Source organism: Sodiomyces alkalinus, assembly GCF_003711515.1.
Source record: "Sodiomyces alkalinus F11 unplaced genomic scaffold SODALscaffold_10, whole genome shotgun sequence".
NCBI lineage: Eukaryota > Fungi > Ascomycota > Sordariomycetes > Glomerellales > Plectosphaerellaceae > Sodiomyces > Sodiomyces alkalinus.
Window position 1 is genome coordinate 1,612,918 of NW_021167088.1, and position 17,938 is coordinate 1,630,855.

Here is a 17,938-nt window from a genome sequence, read left to right on the forward strand (position 1 = left end):
TTGCGTGACATGTTTCTGAATAAGTGCAAAGAGAACATTGCAATGGTTAGAAGACATGCAAGGTTAATTGAATGATTTAAGGACTAAGCCTCGCCCCTTTCACATGATAATGTTCATAATATCAGTGAACTAGGACTCTATGTTATGCTTTAGTACATTTAGTTGCAACTTGGTCTGTTCCGTTTAATACCTTAACCCGGGTTCACGCTATGGCATCCAAGGACACGGCAAAGGCAAAGATGAATCAAAAGAGGGGAAGAGAGAAAATAATAAGAATAAAACAACACAAAAAAAAGAAAAAGACAGGACTTCAATGGGAAATTGAACCCAACCCGATTCGAACGGATAACCTTCAGGAATCCCCTATACTGGAATCTGACGCGCTACCGTTGCGCCATGGGTCCTCGGAATGATGGTTCCGTCGCGACGAACACAAGATAAGGCCGGCAATTGTTCATTCCGCAGCCAAGCGGCAAGCCCAGAGAAAAAAAAAATCAGACAAACCCACAAGTCACTACTTTTCAAGTGACCACCTTGGTTTTCGTGAACAACTTCGATGGTGCTGTTGCTTTGGCTGCAAGGCTGTGACTAACCAACCCACAGAGTGTCAGAGACTCAGAGTGCACTGCCAAAGAGGGATCGCCACGACGCCACCCCATTAAGGTGATTGGTGGACGACAACGAAAACACCGGTGAGCCACTGTACTCAACGATTGGAACCTCGTCTCGGACAATTCAACGTTGCCTTGCGCGTGGATTATCAAAGGTATCCGGGTCGGATGATGCGAGATGGACCCCTTTATGTCCATGTTTGTGTTGGACTCTAAGAGAAGAATGCCCGAGTCCGTATCCTACCTGGACAGAGTGCTGCAGGTCGAGGCGGTTCCAGCCGTTCGCCCGACTAAGGGAAGGCAATGGAGGCATGACCACAAATCGTTATAACAGGGCGAAATACCATAGCGGGAAACCTTGTCCAGTCTTGCAGTGGGTGGAGATGTTAAGATAGACATGGTGCTTCTATTGTCGTTGTTAGAATTTGGAAGTTGGGGGCTGAATAGGTCTTCTGGGAACTCGGGGGTCATCGCGGATCGGTCGACTTTTTATCGTGCAGTGTTAGTATGGCGACATAGAAGAGACTCAGTAACTCCAGGTCGCTGTCCGTATCTCTCGCCGCTATTTCAAAGCTCACTGTCTTGTTACACATGTGACATTCATACTCGAATGAAAAGCTTGTTCACATGCACACTTAGAAGTTAGACCCTAGCAACTCCCCCAGATCGACACATCGGACACAATGGTAAATGAATTGGGATCTGCCTAGGCGACAATATTCGCACCCTCTTCTGGGTCTGTTTGAATAGGCGAAGGGGACTCAAATCTGGAAATCCTAGGCCTCACCTTGGATCATAAGCGATAAACATGTGGTGGACTCGTGGTTTCCCTTGAGACGATGCCCAAGAGGAGCCAGACTGGAAGACACCATCCTTCCATGTCTCCTTCATGTCGATTTTATCTTTGCCCGGAGCCCCATGCCTGTCAAGATGCCTGTCTTGTTATCATCCCCTGTTGCAAGAATAATATACCCAACATGAAGCCTCCACTCTTCTCCATCTTCCGTGACGATGGCATGATAATCAAGGTTACGGAATAAAAAGAGGACAAAAAGAAAGACCAAAACGAAAAGAAAAACGAGGCAAAAATAGACCAAGTAGAAGAAAAGAAAAACGAAACCCTGCGTGAACTGGGAATCGAACCCAGGGCTCCCCGATGGCAACGGAGAATTTTACCACTAAACCATTCACGCTTCTGAGGGTTGAGAGCGTCTTCCCGAAACGAACCAAATTCGCTGGACAGTATTTTCACCAATTCCACAAATCCTCATGTGGAAATCCATCATCCCTCCTTGCCATACCATTGTGCACGAAATGTGCTGTCGGACGAAGGACTTTTAAAGATGCTACATCGCCGGTTGCGTGTGTCATCGGCGTCTTGGTCGGCGATAGGACTAAACACCGACGGAGTTGGGAAATGACGGGACTTACTGTGGAGATGTGAGAGATCATGCCCGAAACAGGCTGGGGACGGTGTGGACGTCGTATTACTCGATGCCTGCATGCACGTGTCTACGGTAGTTAAGGCATGGGACAGTATTCAAGTTTGTAAGAAGTACAGGGGTCAAAAGAGCGGGAGAGGTTCCGACGATGGCTGACATCCCGTGTTACGAGGTCCGTCCAAGTGCGAACATTGAAGTCAGTCGTATCCCTTCAACGCCAACTTGAAGACAGTGAGACTACGTACGCAATTACGAGCCAGAGATCCCCACAAGCAAACACCAACCTTTTAATGGCGACCCTCCAAGGCAAGGTAGCCATTGTGACGGGAGCGTCTCGGGGCCTCGGTGCCGGGATGGCCCTCGAACTCGCCCGGCAAGGAGCAGCCGTACGTCACTGGGTTTTACGTTGGACGGAAAAAGGAGTCTCTCCTCGGAGTCCTTTCCCGAGTCCAAGCCAACTAACTCGCCCGTCCAGGTCCTCCTGGTCTACACCTCCGAATCCAGCACACCAAAAGCAGAAGCCGTCCTCGGCGAAATTGCCGCCCTACCAACGCCACCCGAGGCATCGCGCGTCCAAGTGGACTTGACCAGCGCAGACGCCCCCGCCGGGATTCTTTCGGCGCTAGACTCCTGGCTCGGCCCCTCGTCCCACGTCGACATCCTCGTCAACAACGCCGGCGTCGAAGTCGTCAAGCCCCTAGCCGACACAACGCCCGCCGACTACGACAAGGTCTACTCGCTCAACGTGCACGCCCCGATCCGGCTCACGCAGGCGCTGCTCCCGCGCCTCAACCCCGAGGGGGGCAACCGCATCATCAACATCGGGTCGGTGGGGTCGCGGGCCGGGTTCGCGGGGTTGGGGCTCTACTGCAGCTCCAAGGCGGCGCTGGAAGGGCTGACGCGGTGTTGGGCGGCCGAGCTGGGCGGGGACGGCACGACGGTGAATCAGGTCAACCCTGGGCCGGTGCAGAGTGAGATGTTGGCGAATATACCGCCGGAGATTGTGGAGGGGCAGAAGCGGAATACCCCCGTGCAGAGGAGGCTGGGGACCGTGAAGGAGGTTGCTGAGGTTGTGGCTTGGCTTGCTTCGCCGGCTAGTTCGTGGATTACGGGGCAGGTGTTGAGTGCGAGTGGCGGATGGGCCATGTATTGAGAATGACTTGGGAGGACGACAGCAGCCGAGACGAGAGACTGCACAAATCAGATAACCGATCATCTACTTGTGGGATATCGTACCCTCGCTTCGACGCCCAGACTTGCAGCAGCACCCTACCCCGTAACCCCGTAACCCCGCGATGTGGCCGGGCCGTGAGATGATAGATCCTGCAGGGGCATCGGAAAAGCGCTTCCACAACAGAGGATGGGATCTTGTGATTCGTGACTTTCGTGACACTGACACCACGCTAATTCGAGAGGAGGTATCGCGATGGGGTTATTTGTCAAGGCCTCGGTTAGATATTTTGCAAATTGATTGACGGTTGAGAATGGCGGTGAAGTGACCTGGACAACTATAGAGGGGGTTGATCCGTACGCTTGGTCGAACAAGACCAGTCAGTCGTCGACGTACTTACCTATTACGCCAGCTTCGAAGCCAACGTAGACCAAGAGTCGGGTGCATCTCCACATGCACTCATACGTCTGCCTCCTGGTTTCCTACGATTTTCAGTGAACCCTGCAACTCATCTGGCACCTGCTACCCTACCTGGTCTCACATCGCACACGAACCTGGCTTGTTCGCCCTCCTATCAGTCAGTCGCAATGTCTACCACGACCACTACAGCGACAACGACGAGGGTGATGTTCCTCAGCAACGCCCCTCCACCGCCCAGACGCACAGTACAGCGACTGGCGGCGACGAACTCGTCAACACACGGCGGCAGCGAAGCGAAACAGCAGCAGCAACCGCAACAGCAACCGCAACAGCAACCGCAACAGCCCTCGATCCCCTCGCCACCCGTCTTCACCACCAAGCAAGAGGAGCGCGACCATCTCAAAGGCCGCCTAGCACTAGCCTTCCGCCTCTTCGCCAAACACAACCTCGACGAAGGACTCACAGGCCACGTCACCCTCCGGGACCCGATCCAGCGGGACCACTTCTGGACCAACCCGCTCGGGCGGCCCTTCCAGCTGATGCGCCGGTCGGACCTGATCCTGGTCAACAGGGAGGGGGAGGTCGTCGACGGCGACGGCGGCGCCAACCGGCTGGTCGACGGCGCGGCATTCGCAGCGCACCGTGCCGTGCACGAGGCGCGGCCGGACGTCGAGTGCGTGGCGCACGCGCATAGCTTGCACGGCGGGACGTTTTCGGCGCTGGGACGGCCGCTGAGGATGCTCACGCGGGAGGCGTGCGCTTTCAGGGACGATGTTGCCGTCTACCGACCTCCGCCGTCCAAGGGCGCAGGGCCGGGGGAACACATTGCGGCTGCGCTGGGGGGGAAAAAGGCGGTGCTGCTGGAGAACCAGGGGCTGTTGGCGTGCGGCCAGACGGTCGAGGCCGCTACGTACTGGTTGTATGCGCTTGAGCGGTGTTGTCAGTCGGAGCTGATGGCTTTGGGTGTCCCCGGTGAGGCGACGACTACGACGATCAAGGATGAAGATGCGGCGTTGATCTATAAGAGCAGGGGAACGCCGGGGATGGGGTGGGTTCAGGCGCAGCCCATGTTCGAGGTGATGGCGGACGAGTCGGGGGACGATTATTTGCAGTGATTCGGTAGTTGAAGTAAAAACCGAGGGTTGAGAATAGAATTGATCGACGAAGGGAGAATCAAGAATGGACGCCGCCGTATCTGTCAAGAGTGGCATGGCGGAATGAGGCAATGAGAAAAACGGTTGGTGGGTGGGGAGACCAGTGCCTCGTACTGTGGTTCTGACCCTACAAAGTATCCAAGTACTCCGTACGGACACATTTCCGGAAAACGGTGGGTTCAGGGCCAGGGATCACCTCGATCATCAAAAACCTGAAACTTGCCCTCTCTTGAAAGTACTCCGTAATTGCACAGTGCCGGCAATAAGAGAATTTCTCATCACCCGTGTGGTGGGTCTGTAAATGCGGATCGGCTTAATTGCAACATGGGATAGGGGGACCCGAAATGAACACACCGCATTACGGCGTTTGCAGGAATACAACGGCAGGGGGCTTGACTTTTCCCAAGTACCGGTACATATTGAAGATTGACTTGATAACGCGAGGCGAAAAGCTTACTCATATAGGTGGGAATCCAGTGGATACTTTATACAATACATTCTACTGCCAAGCCCCTTCCCGGGCCGTTTTGAAGCTTGGGTACGCCGTCCTCCGTACCGTCACCAACGCTCTCTACGAGGTCGCAGCCTCTCAGCCCGCCAGCCGCCAGCCACCAGCCCGCCAAAAGTTCTCTCCAACGGGCCCCTGACTTTCACGTTTCCACCATTTCCACTCCACCAACACGATCACGTACCATCGACGAGAGCTCTTTGGTTGATTCGTCTTATCCACACTCGTTTTACTTTGTCGTCGTTGTCGTTACCGTTTGCCTTGGACTTCGTCGCCTAATTTTTTTTTTCTTCTTCTTCTTTTTACGTCGTCCAGCCTTTCATTTCGTTGTATTATTCTTTTCTCGCCGCATCGACTCGCATCCACAACCACCCCGTCAACCTGCTGCCGCCGTTATGGACCACCCGCCCGTCGAGAAGCCTCCTCCGTCGCGCCTCAAAGTTACCCTGACCGTGCTTTTCCACTCCGCATGCGCCATCTGGAGCACCATCCTCTCCAAGTCGGCTCTCAATGGCGTTGACGCCCCCGTCACCCTTCTCGCCCTCCAAACTACCATCCAGGTCATCCTCCTCACTACCATAGGGACCTTTACCGGATGGATTAAGCTGTCCCGCCCGGCATCGGTATGAGTCCCTTTCCCTTTTGCTTTTGCTTTTGCTTTTGCCTTTTCCTATCCCTCTCCCTATCCCTTATCCCTTGGCCTTTCGCAACAAGTGCAACAACTCGCTGACGCTCGTTGCTCGCAGGCCTGGTGGTCCCTCCTCCCCCTCACCATCGCCCGCCTCGTCGGTATCCTCGCCAAAACCTACTGCCTCGCCTCCGTCAACGCCTCCGTCTACCAAATCGCCCGCGGCCTCCTCCTCCCCATCACCCTCCTCCTCTCCCTCCTCGTCCTCAAGCCGCGGCCCTACTACCCGCCCCTCTCGCTCGCCGGCTGCGCCATGGTCATGGGCGGCTTCGGCGCCGGCATGGCCGCCGACTACACCCAGATGCTGACCAGCGGGAAGGGCGTCCTGCTGGGCGTGGGCTCCAGCTTCACCACCGCCGTCGAGTCGGTCGTCGTGAAGCGTTTTCTCGGAAAGAGCGGCGAGGGCATGTGGCAGATGGTCTGGATGTCCAACTGCATGGCCGTGCTGTTCTACCTCCCGCTGCTGCCGCTGTCGGGCGAGCTGGCCACCACCGCTGATATCTTCCTGGGACGCTCCCAGGAGGCCGGCGGGCGACAGTTCCTCGCCACGGCTATGCTTACCGGCGTGTCGGCTTTCCTCCTTACCATTGCTACGTTTATGCAGATCGAGGTGACCAGCCCGACGACCCATATGATTGTTACCGCTGCCCGTGGCGTCGCGCAGAGTTCCCTTGCTATCGTCGTCCTTGGTGAGGTGCTCACCACCGACCGTGTCGGTAGCATGGCCCTCATTCTGGGTGGCAGTGCACTTTACGGCTGGGCCAAGGACCGTCATGCGCAGAGCAAGCAGTCGCCCAAGGGGAATTACCTCCCTCTGACCAACACCGAGCCAAAGGACGATTCCGAGAACAAGGAGTCCCGGTAGGGGTAGAGCAGGTTAAACTGATTATGAACGGAGTTCCTTTGATGGCCCACCATACCATACCATTCATTGTACGGACGGCCGCCGCGGGAGCAAGATGGATGTCCTTGTTATGTAGTTCTCTTATGGTCTCGGGTTGGCGCTTGGATTGTTGACATGGGCACTCTGCATAGACAAGACATGTTGATATCTTTCTGGATAGACGTACTATCATGTAATACAGCGTGTTGATTTGTTTGAAGTACTTTTTTCCACACGTGATATAAGACCTGTCATGACCTTCCATCGCCAAGCCGGCCGGGTATCGACAGTGACAGCCGATATGCGGTGCAGTGTTACGATTGACGAGGGTTTACTGTTTGCGTGACGAGGAATGGGGGGGGGGGGGTTTAAAAAAAAAAAAAAAAAAAAAAAAGATTCATCTTCGTTGTGTCTGTCTGTCTATCCAAACAAAAACACCCAAAAAGTTCGTATCCAAACCGACAGTCCGCTCTGATGCCAATGTCTAAACATCGAAGGAATAATATAGAGAAGAAAAAATGAAGAAGACGGCGAATAAAAAGAAGAAAAGGAAAAAAATAACAAAGACGAAGAAAAAGAAGAAAAAGAAGAAAAAGAAAGAAGAAATATAAAAAAAGAGAAAATGTACGTGAGCCGCCCCAGGACATGCGCCCCGTATGGATACAGAAAGAAAAATATACAGCGTGCCATGCCCGTCATTTCCATCAAGTGTAATAATGCTCCTCGCCCGTTACCCACCGACAGACGTTGTTTACTGTTCTTCCGCATTTTCCTCCACGTCCTCATCATCATGAGGATGCAACGCCAAAGCACTCTCCATCCATTCCCTCACATGAACCCTGTTCTCCTTCATGATATTCTCCCTGGCCTCGCGCACATGTTTCCTCTTCTTCCAAAACTCGTCCTTCTCCCCAATAACCCGTTCAATAACGTCCATCTCGCCCTCGCCCGGTTCAGCCACCCAGGCCGCCTCCCGGGGCAAGTACGAGTAGGCAGCAAGCAGCTCCTCACTCGCCACAAGCGGCGCCCCGGCAATAAGCGAGGCAGGGACCGTAGACGACGCCTTCCGGTCCAGGTAGGTATCGGACGCGAAAGCAGGGACGACGGAGAACGACTGGGCCAGCAACGCGTAGAAATCCGGGTACGACAGCCCCTCGTCGAAGAAGACGCGGTCGCGCACCGTCTCGGGGACTTGCGGGTGTTTCCCGTGGCCGAGGAGCCGGAGCGACACCGTGTCGTTGTCGTGCGTCGTGGCCGACAGCTCCCTGGTGCGGTCGATGACGTTGCTCAGCTGGCGAAAGATGTTCTCGTAGTCGCGGCGTCCGGCCGAGTAATCGCCCTGCATCGCGAGGGAGGGCCCGGCGTCGGGATCGAGGTCGGGGACGTCGACGGGGAAAACGGGGGGGAAGGCGTGCATGCGGACCGAAGTCGGCGGGTTCTCCCACTTGGGCACGGTGGTGTTGACGAAGAAGTCGACGGTGTGTTGGCTGAGGCCGATGAAGTCGATCATGTCCTTGTCGAGGAACTCGCGCGCCACGTGGACGTGGCGGCCCTTCCCCCAGCGGTCGGCGTGGTGCACGACGCAGAAGAGGTGGGTGGTCCCCTGGGCGAGGAGGTAGCGGAACGCGTTGGGTTTCCGGTCGGCGTCGATCTCGCAGGTGGTCGAGACGAGGATGTCCGGACGGGGGCCGGCCTGCATGCGGTCGAGGAAGATGTCGGACGACTCGACGGCGACGATGGGGGAATGGAGGCGGAAGCCGTTGATGATGGCGTCCATGTTGTAGCGCTGGTTCTTGAGGTAGAGGACCAGCTCGGCGTTGTCGTGGCCGCCAAAGGCGTGCACGAGGGCGGCGGTCACCTCGTCGTGGGTGCCCACGGCTTCGAGGACGGCGATGCGTAAGGGGCGGCCTGTGCTACCCCACCAGTTGGCGAGGATGCCGGTGTCTGTGGTGAAGGGCATGCGCCATCCTGGTGGTGGCCGGGGGACGGCGTTCCAGGCATCGTCGCTGAGGGAGAAGATGGCGATGGCGACGATGAGAAGAAGGAGGACAAGCGAATAGATCCGCTTTGGCAGAGCCAGAGCCGCCATTGTGGTGTTGTCTGTGTCCTGTGTGTCTCTCTCTATTCTTTCTTTTCTTCCTTTTTTTTTTTTTTTTTGTCGTTGTTGTCCCTTACTTTTGAACCCTTGGAACTCTGGATTCCTTGGCTTGCTTGGCTTGGGGTACTTCTGTTTCTGCAAAGGCGGAAATAAGGATCTTCAGGGGGTGGAAGCAAAAAATGGCACCATCATCTCCTCGAAGGCCAGCAATTAGGAGACAGATTCCAGGTGATTCGACTTGTTGTATATGGCGAGAAGATAACATGGGAAACCATCAAAAAAGAAAGAGAAAAAGAGGCCACACTCGTAGGCAAGCAAGTCAGGGAAAGGAAACAAGCAAGGCAAAAGGAGTGTGAGGGAAGAGAGAGGAAGGAGAGGGACAAAGTCTCGACATGGAACAATGGACATGCATCGAAAGCAAGGGGAGCCGGCATCTACCTAGGCCACGTCCTCCCTAAGCCACGTCCTCCAAGGTAGGCTGTGTCGAGATTATTCGGGTAAGCAAAACGAGCTGCGACCTTTACACTCTCGTTTTTCCTTGTCCATGTCTGGACACGGTATGGGACCATCCTAGGTAAGGTAGGCCAGGGGAAAAGGGGGATCTGAATCTGCAGAATCTTGATTTGGCATGAGTTATGTTGTATCCATCCTCCGTAGCGCGTGCTTGTTCTCCTTCCTTCTCTCCTGATAGGTTCTTCCTCCCGTCGTCTCCTTTCCCGATCTCCATATTTCCCCGTACTGTACTGTACCTTAATGAAAAGTATGGATAGGGTGCTTATTAGTGGGCGACCCAAAGGCACGCTTAACGGCGCTTGTCCGTTCTAGCCATGTGGTTGACGGTACAGTTGTACACGTGTACACATACGGTTCAATGGGGTGGCTGACACCGGGTACCGTTTTGTTTGTCGAGTTACAAGGTCGACGCATGCGGGTATTCGGTATTCGTGTACTCCGTATTCCCTATCAGTACAGATACAGTACCTGTGCACCAAGGGTCGTGACCCGGTCCCTGCAGGACTGTTGCGAGATTGTTATGGAAACTGTGCCCCTCCGTCTGTCGAGAGGGGTGAGCATATGTAGATTACGGATACAGTGCGTAGTGTGCGGATACACTACTCTCAGTAATATCCTTAAAACAAAAAAGTGGCCACCGTCGCAACCGTCGCAACCGTCGCAACCGTCGCAACCGCCGTAAGACCTTTAAATTCCTCCACGTTGACATTTCCCCTAGCCTCGAAATGTCGAGCAATACCTGAACCGACGACTTGACAATCATCAACCATCGAGCCTAAACTACCGAGCATCAGACTAGAATATGAGTATAGTGGACGAGAGACACCACGGTGATCTCGATTTGCATGCAACGTTATTTTATTTGGCTGATCCTGATATTCAAATCCCTCTCTGACCTATTGTATACATATATGGCGCAAAGCAAAATGACGGAGGTGAAAATGGCAACGAATACGAAAGAAGGGAAAAAGAAGAGTAAAGGAGAAGAGAAAGAAAAGAAAAAAGGAAGAAGAAAAAATCACACGGGACGACCAATTACCGATTCTGTTTCTCTCCGATCCATTTTCCAGTACGCGCCCCATGTGAATCATTCCCAAATAGCGAACCCCTCCGAAGTCTCCCAGGTTGGGGACGAGATCGTCCCTGAAAACAATGCAATCCGCCACTGTATCTACTACCATCCCCGTCTTGTGAATCAGTCCTGGTTCTCCGGCTGCTCAAACCAGAGCCTTGCCACATCGAGCGCCTCGGAAATATTGGAAGCAATACGGGTGCACTCGCAGTCGCGCGTCCAGGTGTTATGGAAGTTAAGGTTCTTGCCCAGCTTGCTGTCCATCAGCACGTGCGGCGCGCCGATGAGGGTCGACATGATGTGGCCGTGCAGCCGGTCGGTGATGACGAAACGCGCCGACCCGAGGTGCTCGAAGCCCGTGACCGACTTGGCCCAGGCGCGCTGGTTCTTGCCCTTCTCCTTCTTCTCGCCGTCGATGCCCGGCGTCTCGGTGAACTTCCAGTCGATCTTCTCGTACGTCACTTTGCCGACGCTGCCGCCCAGGTCCAGTTCGCCCTCGCCGAATTCGATGTCGGAGGAGTCGCCGGAAGAGATTTCCTTGTCCTTGCGCGCGAGGATGAGGATGTCGTGGCTACATGTAGAGAGCCGAGTTAGCAGGGTGATCTTGGTAGCTGCCCTTTTCCAGGAGACTTGCAAGGAAGAGAGAAGAAAAAAACTTACGTCTTCTTCGTATTAACCCGAAAATCGGATCGGTTCCCCCACATAAAAGCGATATCCGGCACAAGATCCGCCTCGATGCCCTCCACCTCCCCGAAAGCCTCGTCCAGCCACTCGTAGCTGGGACGGTCACGCGCCGCCAGCTGCAAGTCCTTGTGCTTCGTAAACGCCTTCTTCGTCGCCTCGATGCGTTCCGGGTTGGTCATGTAAACGCTCTGGGGGAAGGCCCGGACGGGAACGTCCGTGAAGTTGGAAATCATCTTCATGCGGGACGGTTGGTCCTCCCAGTAGTAGTCGTTGAAGTTGCCGCCGCCCGCCATGATGATGGCGGAGTGGGGTTTGTGTGCCTCGAGGCGGGCGCGGAATTTCTTGATGTCGCAGTCTTTGTCCATGAAACTGCAGATTGGGGGGAACAGGTCAGTCCACTGCCGTGTCCATAGGTCTATCGAATGGCGGCAAAACGGGAAACAGGGACCAGAGTCAAAACATACCGACAGGCCTCCATAGTCTCAATGCCTAGCATGGTCAAGAGAATCTGCTGAGCCGACCAAATCGCCGCATCGCCCTTGTTCTCCGTCTCCAGGTATCCCCAGATATTGGCGTACCGAACGCCTCTGAGACGCTCCGAGTAGGCATGGATGAGGCGCTGCTGTAGGTCGTTGACCAGGTTCTCGCACCCGGTAGAGACAGGGATGGTCAGGTCATAGGAAATATCCTTCCTCTCCGTGTCAATATCGTCGTCATCTTCCGCACCAGCGCCAGCGCCAGCGCCGGCACCGGCATCGGCATCGGCATCGGCATCGGCATCAGTATTCGGTGCTGTGTTCGCGTTCTCCGTCGGAGGTGGTCTTGTCGTGGTACTCGACCCCGGCCATAATGATTCGAGCGTGCTCGGTAGGGAAGAGGCGATGGCGCTTCCTTGGGCCACCAGGACGATGGCGAAGGCGATGAGAAGCGCGATCACGACCAGCGTGACGCGACCGAAGCGGTTGAGGAGCAGCATGACGGGAAAACCTGATCACGAGATGGTCCAAGTCGTCGTCAGGTTGTGCTGTGTTCCGGAGTGTTGAGCATATCGTTTTTGCCTATTCCATTTCGCCAAGGGAGATAGGGGGGTCAGGCAAATGGCTGAAAGGATTCCTGGGGCTAGGCAGGCTACGAATGGGCGTTCAACGTACCCACCACCACGCGTCCACCAGGGGGGGTGGAAGGTTCCCTCTTGGCAAGGATCGCTGGCTCCAGTGTGCCCCTATTGTGCTTGTTCGGATTATGTTGTTTCCGGTTTAGCGAGGAGTGGATACCGGAGATAGGGAGGTATACCCGGTAATTACCTAGGTACCTCCGGTCCTTATCAAGGTGACAACGTATTCTGTTGTTCTAAACGGTATTCCCTGCTTCGTACCTTCTTAGCCAGGAACCATAGAAGCAAGACTCAGGGGCACAGTACGGAGGACCTACCCACTCTTAATCATCTTAATCAAAGCTCCAGGGCCAATCCAAGAGTCATGGTTTTGTAAGTACCGGTACTTGGTGAAAGTGGACACCGCATTCCATCCACACACCCAGACCATAAGGTATCGATACGTTCTCCGTGGTCGTGCTTCCAAGCTTACGTGTATGCACAGGGCATTTGCTTGCCTTACCTACGCGACGTAGCAGCATCATCCCTGGCACGGCAATAAACCTTGCCCAGACCAAACCAACTTTCTCCCTCTCTCTCTCTGACGATCACGACAACGACGACCAAGACGACGACCACGACGACGACGTCGACAACAAACGACAGCGACGACGACGTCAACGGCATCTCGTCTTTTCTTCCTCCGACATAACCCGCCTTGATCGTAATCGATAGCCACAGATTACCCCAGCGCAGCACAGCATCCATCGACTCAACTTTCGGCACGACCATACGTCGTCCATCCGCTCTTTCCCCCCTCTGCTTTTCGGACATTCCTCTCGCTCGCTCGCTCGCTCGCTCGCTCTCGATCGCGTGCATCATCTAATACAACATAATACACATCATGGCCGGCCACTTGAGGAAAAAGGAGGACGACTCGTCGCCGTACGTTGAGAGGATGTCCTTCGAGGACAAGGAAGACGATGGCCTCATGAGCCAGTCTCGCCCTGCCGTCGCTGCCGTTTTCCCTGCCGGCTTGTCACAGTCCCTGCACAAGGTCGACGAAAGTGGTACCATCTCTATTCTGGCGTACTGCGCCTCGTCCATCAGCATGACTGTTGTCAACAAGTATGTCGTGTCGGGCGATTTCTGGAACCTCACGTTCTTCTATCTCGCCGTTCAGGTACGTTGCCACTCTACGATACACACCCTTTTTTCTTTCTGTCTTGGCCTATTTCTGACGCTGTTCCGTGTCTTTAGTCGATCGTTTGTATCGGAGCCATCCTTATATGTAAACGACTCGGCATGATCAAGAACTTGGCGCCCTTTGATCCGGAAAAGGGGAAGAGGTGTATGTGATCCCCACCGGTTGTCCGAACGACCAATTTGCTCGTCACTGCCACACCTTGCGTCGGCTGGCTAACATATGCCTGCCAACAGGGTTCCCCGTCTCGTTCCTCCTCGTCGGCATGATCTACACGAGCATCAAGGCCCTCCAATTTCTCTCCGTGCCAGTATACACCATCTTCAAGAACCTCACCATCATCGCCATCGCCTATGGCGAAGTCCTCTGGTTCGGCGGCAGCGTCACTCGCATGGCCCTCCTCTCCTTCATGCTCATGGTTTTGAGCTCCGTCGTCGCCGCTTGGGCCGACATCCAAGCCGCCGTCTCTGGCAAAATGGGGTCTGGTGACGATGCCCTCTCGACCCTGAACGCCGGTTACTTTTGGATGGCCCTGAACGTCATCTGCACCGCTTCGTATGTTCTCAGCATGCGTAAGGTGATTAAGAAGATGAACTTTAAGGACTGGGATAGTATGTTTTCCTCTCCTCCCCTCGTCTACGTTCTTTGCAACTCGTGGCCCGTTCTCTGACCAATCTTATCTTTAGCCATGTTCTACAACAACCTCCTCACCATCCCCGTCCTCCTCCTGTGCTCCGTCCTGACCGAAGACTGGTCCGGCGCCAACTTCGCCAAGAACTTCCCCGAAGAATACCGCAACCGCATCATCGTCGGCGTCATCTACTCCGGCCTCGCCGCCATCTTCATCTCCTACTGCTCCGCCTGGTGCATCCGCGTTACCTCGTCCACCACCTATTCCATGGTCGGCGCTCTGAACAAGCTTCCCATTGCCGTCAGCGGTCTCATCTTCTTTTCGGCCCCTGTGACGACGGGCAGTGTGTCGGCCATTACCATCGGTTTCATCAGCGGCATCGTCTATGCGCGGGCCAAGATTCTGGAGGCCGAGGAGAAGAAGAATTCTCTCCCCACATCAGAGAGCTCGGCCGGACGGGACGGGTCCAAGGGGTAGATCGAGAGCGCCGCTGTTTGACGACGTTTGAGATTCCTTCGTCGTTATTTCTTCCGTTGGTGTGCGATTTCGATTTCCTTCTTTCCGAGTTCAGAGCTTATCGGCGTCATCTATACTATTTCCGCGTCGCATTGGGGGGATTCGTCTGGTCGAGCGCATTATAGACACGTCAAAACAGGTCGCAGTCCGATCTACAGGAATCGGAATATCAGAATTATTCACATGCACCAATATAATATAAGGGGTCGCTCTGTTCGCATCAAATCCGCAGGTCCGTCGCCGCCAGACATTGTAGCTGCTTTGTCTCCATAGATGGATTCTTCCTTTGGTCTCTGCCTTTCTCCCATCTCTGGATTCTCATTGAGAAGCTCTCGAGGCTCTGATGCGTACGGTCGCAGATTCATGGCTACGGGTATAGTCATGCGTACCCGCCAGCACATCAACTCACCCGACGCTTCACACCACCACTTCTCTACTCTGATGTCTCGCAACCTCCTTGAAGGCGCAATATTCGGAATAGCAGGCGGAATAGCTCGGCGCGGCGACCCCTTGACATTACCGCGGCAGTCACAAAGGCAGACACGGAAAAGAAAAAAAGAAAAAAAAGGGGGGAGAGGAAAACGAACCGGCGTCTTCGTCGAACTGATCCCCGACGAGATGGTCTGCCCCGCAGTCTCCAACGACCGAATATAGCTCGTCAACCGAGGCACGTCCGCCGCCTCCCGCGCGGTCTTGCTAATCAGCCAGTACCCGTAGTTGTACGTCAAGAGGCGTTGGTGATCCGCGGCCGGTTATTCGACGACTCCCCTCCCGCGTGGGGAGAATTCCTTGTCCATGCAAGTGACAGGGGCATATGAACTTTGAAAGCACTCAGATGCTGGTTTTCATACAAGTGACTTTCAAGTCTGATATCCCCGCGAAGTTCCAAGAGTATCGGGTCCTATTCGAGGCCGACGGACCGCAGACACCCCTCCTACCTATCTCAACTCTATGGAGCCAACTACACCAAGGCGGTGTGAACCCGTGGAGAAATATGGAGGATCAACCCTATTTCCTATTAAGTATATTGTAAGTCTTCCGATTTCATGAGAACTGGCATCGAAGCACCGCCGTCTCACTGGTGTTCCGATCTGGGTCACAATGCGCGGCAAGTAACTAGACCTTGCGACCCAAGTCCACGTCCATCTCGTCCATGCTTTGGCATTCTTGCTCGTGAAAGGCCAGGGAAATCGCCAAAGAGGCCTCTATACGGATGCTGGCAGGCATTTCATGTTGCGATCACGCCGCATTGTGGCGTATTCTGAATCAGAGCACGGACGCCCCCTTCCTTCAAGGATCAATAGAAACCTCTTCACCTGGGTACCCAGACCTCAAGTGGCAGTTTAAGGACGATGAAGAGGCAGACATTTTGTACTCGGGGCCTTCTTGCCATCTTTATAAGTCGAATTGTCTGTCCACTAGTGCTCTCACAGTAGGGTGAACTTGACTGTCAACCACTCCCAATCATGCCCAAAAGGGTTACATTTAGCTTGTTTAGGCCTACCAGTTTAGGTCCGGGCCCATACGGGCTGGGTTCTACTGGGCTGGGTCTTACTGGGCTGGGTTCTAATGGGTTGCCTATTTAAGCCCAAATAACCGGGATGTTGGACCCCGGTGCCCGGTCCCGATAGTGGGGCCGAATCGGTGAAGCACCACGTGGTTCTGGAACTCATGGGTATTTGCCCCGTTCTTGCATGCAGTAATCATAGACAATTGTTGACGATACTGCGGACATATAGGATGGTACCCTAAACAGAAGCACTACCATTGATGACAATACGGCACTGCATCTTACAAACATAGCATAATAACCCGTTCTCACAACCAAATCCCCTCTAACGGCGCCAAGTACCGCCAACGGTAACGCCACCGCTCTGGCACGTGGTAGGCACCGTATAAGACCGGTTGGGATCACTCTCCCACCGGACGGCTCCGTCAGACCCCACAATCACAAACTTGTACTGGAAAGCTTGACCAGCCGGCAGTTCGAGCGTGGTAGTCCACAGATGGTCCGTCGAAGTATATCTGGCCGCCGAGAGAGACGGGGCCGACGCCGGATTCCAGCTACCCAAGCGAGGGATCGATCCGACAATCTTGACCGTCTGGCCCGGAGCAGTCGTCACCACTTGGTCAAAAGTGACCGGCATAGAAGTGCAAGGAGCGCCAGGGTCCGGGGGCGGTGCGGCTGATCCGCCGTCGGGGAGGATGGCAATATCCGCACAAGTGAGGTAGACCTGGGCGGTCTGCCACGAGTTCCACCGGAACGAGAGCAGGGTGTGATTCGAGACGTAATCGGGAATCCGGACCCTCGTGGTGACGGGGAACCCCCCCGCGATGGACGTATAACACGACCCGACAGGCGCGTTGTCGACCCCCTGGCACGCGCGACGGTGGTCCGCGCCGAAAGCGTTGCAGGTGAACCAGTCGTTCCGCCAGCACGGCTGCCCGGGGGAGCAGTCGGGGCTGAACTCGCAGGTCTGGCCGGGGACGTCGCTGCAGGGGAGGATGCCGTCCTGGAAGCAGTCTTCAGCGGCTTGCTTCTCGGCCTCGGTGGGGGTGTACCCGGGGGTCAGGAGCTTGTTGACCAGGTCCTGGTCCTGGCAGATGCGGTAGCTGAACATGCCGCCGTGGTCGCCGTTGTGGTCGACGCACCATTGCACGTCGACGACGTCGCCTGGCTTGTAGGTGGCTACCGGTTCGTTGCCCCAGTGGGTTGATGGGACGTTGTAGTCGACGCCGACGCGGGCGTTGAAGCCGCATGGCCCGCTTCTGCCGACGGTTGCTTCTTCGACGTCTGGCCATGCGTTTACGGGTTCGCGGATGGTGCACTCGGGGCAAGTGTCTATGCCGACCTATTGCGTGTAGAGTTTTGGTGTCAGTGGTCGGACTGTGGTCTGCTTGTGAGGGGACGCAGGGTGGTTTTTACCTCGGTGCCCAGTCGAGTACGACTCTTGGGGACGGTGAGGTATCCATGGGCATTAACCATGCTGGCCAAGCTAATGGCAGCAAGAATGTGATTTGCTTTCATGTTTTGTAAGATGTTGTCGGAAACCTTTTGAACAAAGAGGTGCACAATAAGAGGTTTTGTTTACGAGGGCACTAAGACAAGAATCAAGTTCTGTGGAGAGAAATGAAAGAAGTCATAAGACTTATATACGTTGTTTCTCGGGCGTTTATTTCAGTCTTCTCCCTATTTTGTCTTCCTAATAATTACCATATGAAGCTGAGGTTACTGGATTACCGTTTCGAG

The 17,938-nt window shown here is 54.8% G+C and overlaps 9 protein-coding genes and 2 non-coding genes across 11 annotated transcripts; 5 read left to right on the forward strand and 6 right to left on the reverse strand.

The window, feature by feature from the left end:
* The first annotated feature begins 100 nt into the window (after positions 1-100).
* SODALDRAFT_58809 (hypothetical protein) lies at positions 101-467 on the forward strand. Its single transcript, XM_028615510.1, has one exon. The coding sequence runs from the start codon at positions 210-212 to the stop codon at positions 411-413; it is 204 nt and encodes a 67-aa protein (XP_028463953.1). The 5' UTR covers positions 101-209; the 3' UTR covers positions 414-467.
* On the reverse strand, positions 323-404 carry SODALDRAFT_t178. The gene has a single exon. It is a non-coding gene; the product is annotated as a tRNA-Trp (tRNA).
* A 1,266-nt stretch (positions 468-1,733) lies between the features above and the next one.
* On the reverse strand, positions 1,734-1,804 carry SODALDRAFT_t177. Its single transcript has one exon. It is a non-coding gene; the product is annotated as a tRNA-Gly (tRNA).
* Positions 1,805-2,186: 382 nt separating this feature from the next.
* SODALDRAFT_328517 (NAD(P)-binding protein) lies at positions 2,187-3,282 on the forward strand. Its single transcript, XM_028610713.1, has 2 exons — positions 2,187-2,439; positions 2,529-3,282. Exons 1-2 carry the CDS (start codon positions 2,407-2,409, stop codon positions 3,204-3,206), a joined length of 711 nt encoding a protein of 236 aa, XP_028463954.1. The 5' UTR covers positions 2,187-2,406; the 3' UTR covers positions 3,207-3,282.
* Positions 3,283-3,467: 185 nt separating this feature from the next.
* On the forward strand, positions 3,468-4,797 carry SODALDRAFT_328518 (arad-like aldolase/epimerase). Its single transcript, XM_028610714.1, has one exon. The coding sequence runs from the start codon at positions 3,812-3,814 to the stop codon at positions 4,757-4,759; it is 948 nt and encodes a 315-aa protein (XP_028463955.1). The 5' UTR covers positions 3,468-3,811; the 3' UTR covers positions 4,760-4,797.
* A 761-nt stretch (positions 4,798-5,558) lies between these two features.
* SODALDRAFT_328519 (hypothetical protein) lies at positions 5,559-7,097 on the forward strand. Its single transcript, XM_028610715.1, has 2 exons — positions 5,559-5,929; positions 6,053-7,097. Exons 1-2 carry the CDS (start codon positions 5,702-5,704, stop codon positions 6,857-6,859), a joined length of 1,035 nt encoding a protein of 344 aa, XP_028463956.1. The 5' UTR covers positions 5,559-5,701; the 3' UTR covers positions 6,860-7,097.
* Positions 7,098-7,337: 240 nt separating this feature from the next.
* SODALDRAFT_328521 (hypothetical protein) lies at positions 7,338-9,034 on the reverse strand. The gene has a single exon (XM_028610716.1). It carries the CDS (start codon positions 8,964-8,966, stop codon positions 7,629-7,631), a length of 1,338 nt encoding a protein of 445 aa, XP_028463957.1. The 5' UTR covers positions 8,967-9,034; the 3' UTR covers positions 7,338-7,628.
* Positions 9,035-10,415: 1,381 nt separating this feature from the next.
* SODALDRAFT_328523 (hypothetical protein) lies at positions 10,416-12,479 on the reverse strand. The gene is made up of 3 exons (XM_028610717.1): positions 11,709-12,479; positions 11,221-11,613; positions 10,416-11,131 (listed from the first exon to the last, which is right to left on the reverse strand). Exons 1-3 carry the CDS (start codon positions 12,218-12,220, stop codon positions 10,684-10,686), a joined length of 1,353 nt encoding a protein of 450 aa, XP_028463958.1. The 5' UTR covers positions 12,221-12,479; the 3' UTR covers positions 10,416-10,683.
* Positions 12,480-12,890: 411 nt separating this feature from the next.
* SODALDRAFT_328524 (UDP-galactose transporter) lies at positions 12,891-14,822 on the forward strand. The gene is made up of 4 exons (XM_028610718.1): positions 12,891-13,520; positions 13,598-13,688; positions 13,778-14,152; positions 14,228-14,822. Exons 1-4 carry the CDS (start codon positions 13,242-13,244, stop codon positions 14,647-14,649), a joined length of 1,167 nt encoding a protein of 388 aa, XP_028463959.1. The 5' UTR covers positions 12,891-13,241; the 3' UTR covers positions 14,650-14,822.
* An 86-nt stretch (positions 14,823-14,908) lies between these two features.
* Positions 14,909-16,081, reverse strand: SODALDRAFT_363013 (hypothetical protein; the record flags this gene model as incomplete). Its single annotated transcript, XM_028614521.1, has 8 exons — positions 14,909-15,028; positions 15,112-15,197; positions 15,276-15,384; positions 15,495-15,507; positions 15,637-15,649; positions 15,768-15,779; positions 15,819-15,904; positions 16,005-16,081. 8 exons carry the CDS (start codon positions 16,079-16,081, stop codon positions 14,909-14,911), a joined length of 516 nt encoding a protein of 171 aa, XP_028463960.1.
* A 442-nt stretch (positions 16,082-16,523) lies between these two features.
* On the reverse strand, positions 16,524-17,716 carry SODALDRAFT_282928 (hypothetical protein; the record flags this gene model as incomplete). Its single annotated transcript, XM_028608369.1, has 2 exons — positions 16,524-17,540; positions 17,615-17,716. 2 exons carry the CDS (start codon positions 17,714-17,716, stop codon positions 16,524-16,526), a joined length of 1,119 nt encoding a protein of 372 aa, XP_028463961.1.
* Positions 17,717-17,938: the final 222 nt, after the last annotated feature.

What these genes read in the sequence shown, in the direction of transcription:
- SODALDRAFT_58809 (XM_028615510.1), top strand. Translation starts at nt 210, where the DNA reads ATGGCATCCAAGGACACGGCAAAGGCAAAGATGAATCAAAAGAGGGGA.
- SODALDRAFT_328517 (XM_028610713.1), top strand. Translation starts at nt 2,407, where the DNA reads ATGGCCCTCGAACTCGCCCGGCAAGGAGCAGCC. An exon ending in TCGCCCGGCAAGGAGCAGCC is followed by an intron (nt 2,440 to 2,528) that starts GTACGTCACTGG and finishes TCGCCCGTCCAG; the next exon opens with GTCCTCCTGGTCTACACCTC.
- SODALDRAFT_328518 (XM_028610714.1), top strand. Translation starts at nt 3,812, where the DNA reads ATGTCTACCACGACCACTACAGCGACAACGACGAGGGTGATGTTCCTC.
- SODALDRAFT_328519 (XM_028610715.1), top strand. Translation starts at nt 5,702, where the DNA reads ATGGACCACCCGCCCGTCGAGAAGCCTCCTCCGTCGCGCCTCAAAGTT. An exon ending in AGCTGTCCCGCCCGGCATCG is followed by an intron (nt 5,930 to 6,052) that starts GTATGAGTCCCT and finishes CGTTGCTCGCAG; the next exon opens with GCCTGGTGGTCCCTCCTCCC.
- SODALDRAFT_328521 (XM_028610716.1), bottom strand. Translation starts at nt 8,966, where the DNA reads ATGGCGGCTCTGGCTCTGCCAAAGCGGATCTATTCGCTTGTCCTCCTT.
- SODALDRAFT_328523 (XM_028610717.1), bottom strand. Translation starts at nt 12,220, where the DNA reads ATGCTGCTCCTCAACCGCTTCGGTCGCGTCACGCTGGTCGTGATCGCG. An exon ending in GAGACTATGGAGGCCTGTCG is followed by an intron (nt 11,614 to 11,708) that starts GTATGTTTTGAC and finishes CCCAATCTGCAG; the next exon opens with TTTCATGGACAAAGACTGCG. An exon ending in CGGGTTAATACGAAGAAGAC is followed by an intron (nt 11,132 to 11,220) that starts GTAAGTTTTTTT and finishes CTCTACATGTAG; the next exon opens with CCACGACATCCTCATCCTCG.
- SODALDRAFT_328524 (XM_028610718.1), top strand. Translation starts at nt 13,242, where the DNA reads ATGGCCGGCCACTTGAGGAAAAAGGAGGACGACTCGTCGCCGTACGTT. An exon ending in TCTTCTATCTCGCCGTTCAG is followed by an intron (nt 13,521 to 13,597) that starts GTACGTTGCCAC and finishes CCGTGTCTTTAG; the next exon opens with TCGATCGTTTGTATCGGAGC. An exon ending in GAACTTTAAGGACTGGGATA is followed by an intron (nt 14,153 to 14,227) that starts GTATGTTTTCCT and finishes TCTTATCTTTAG; the next exon opens with CCATGTTCTACAACAACCTC.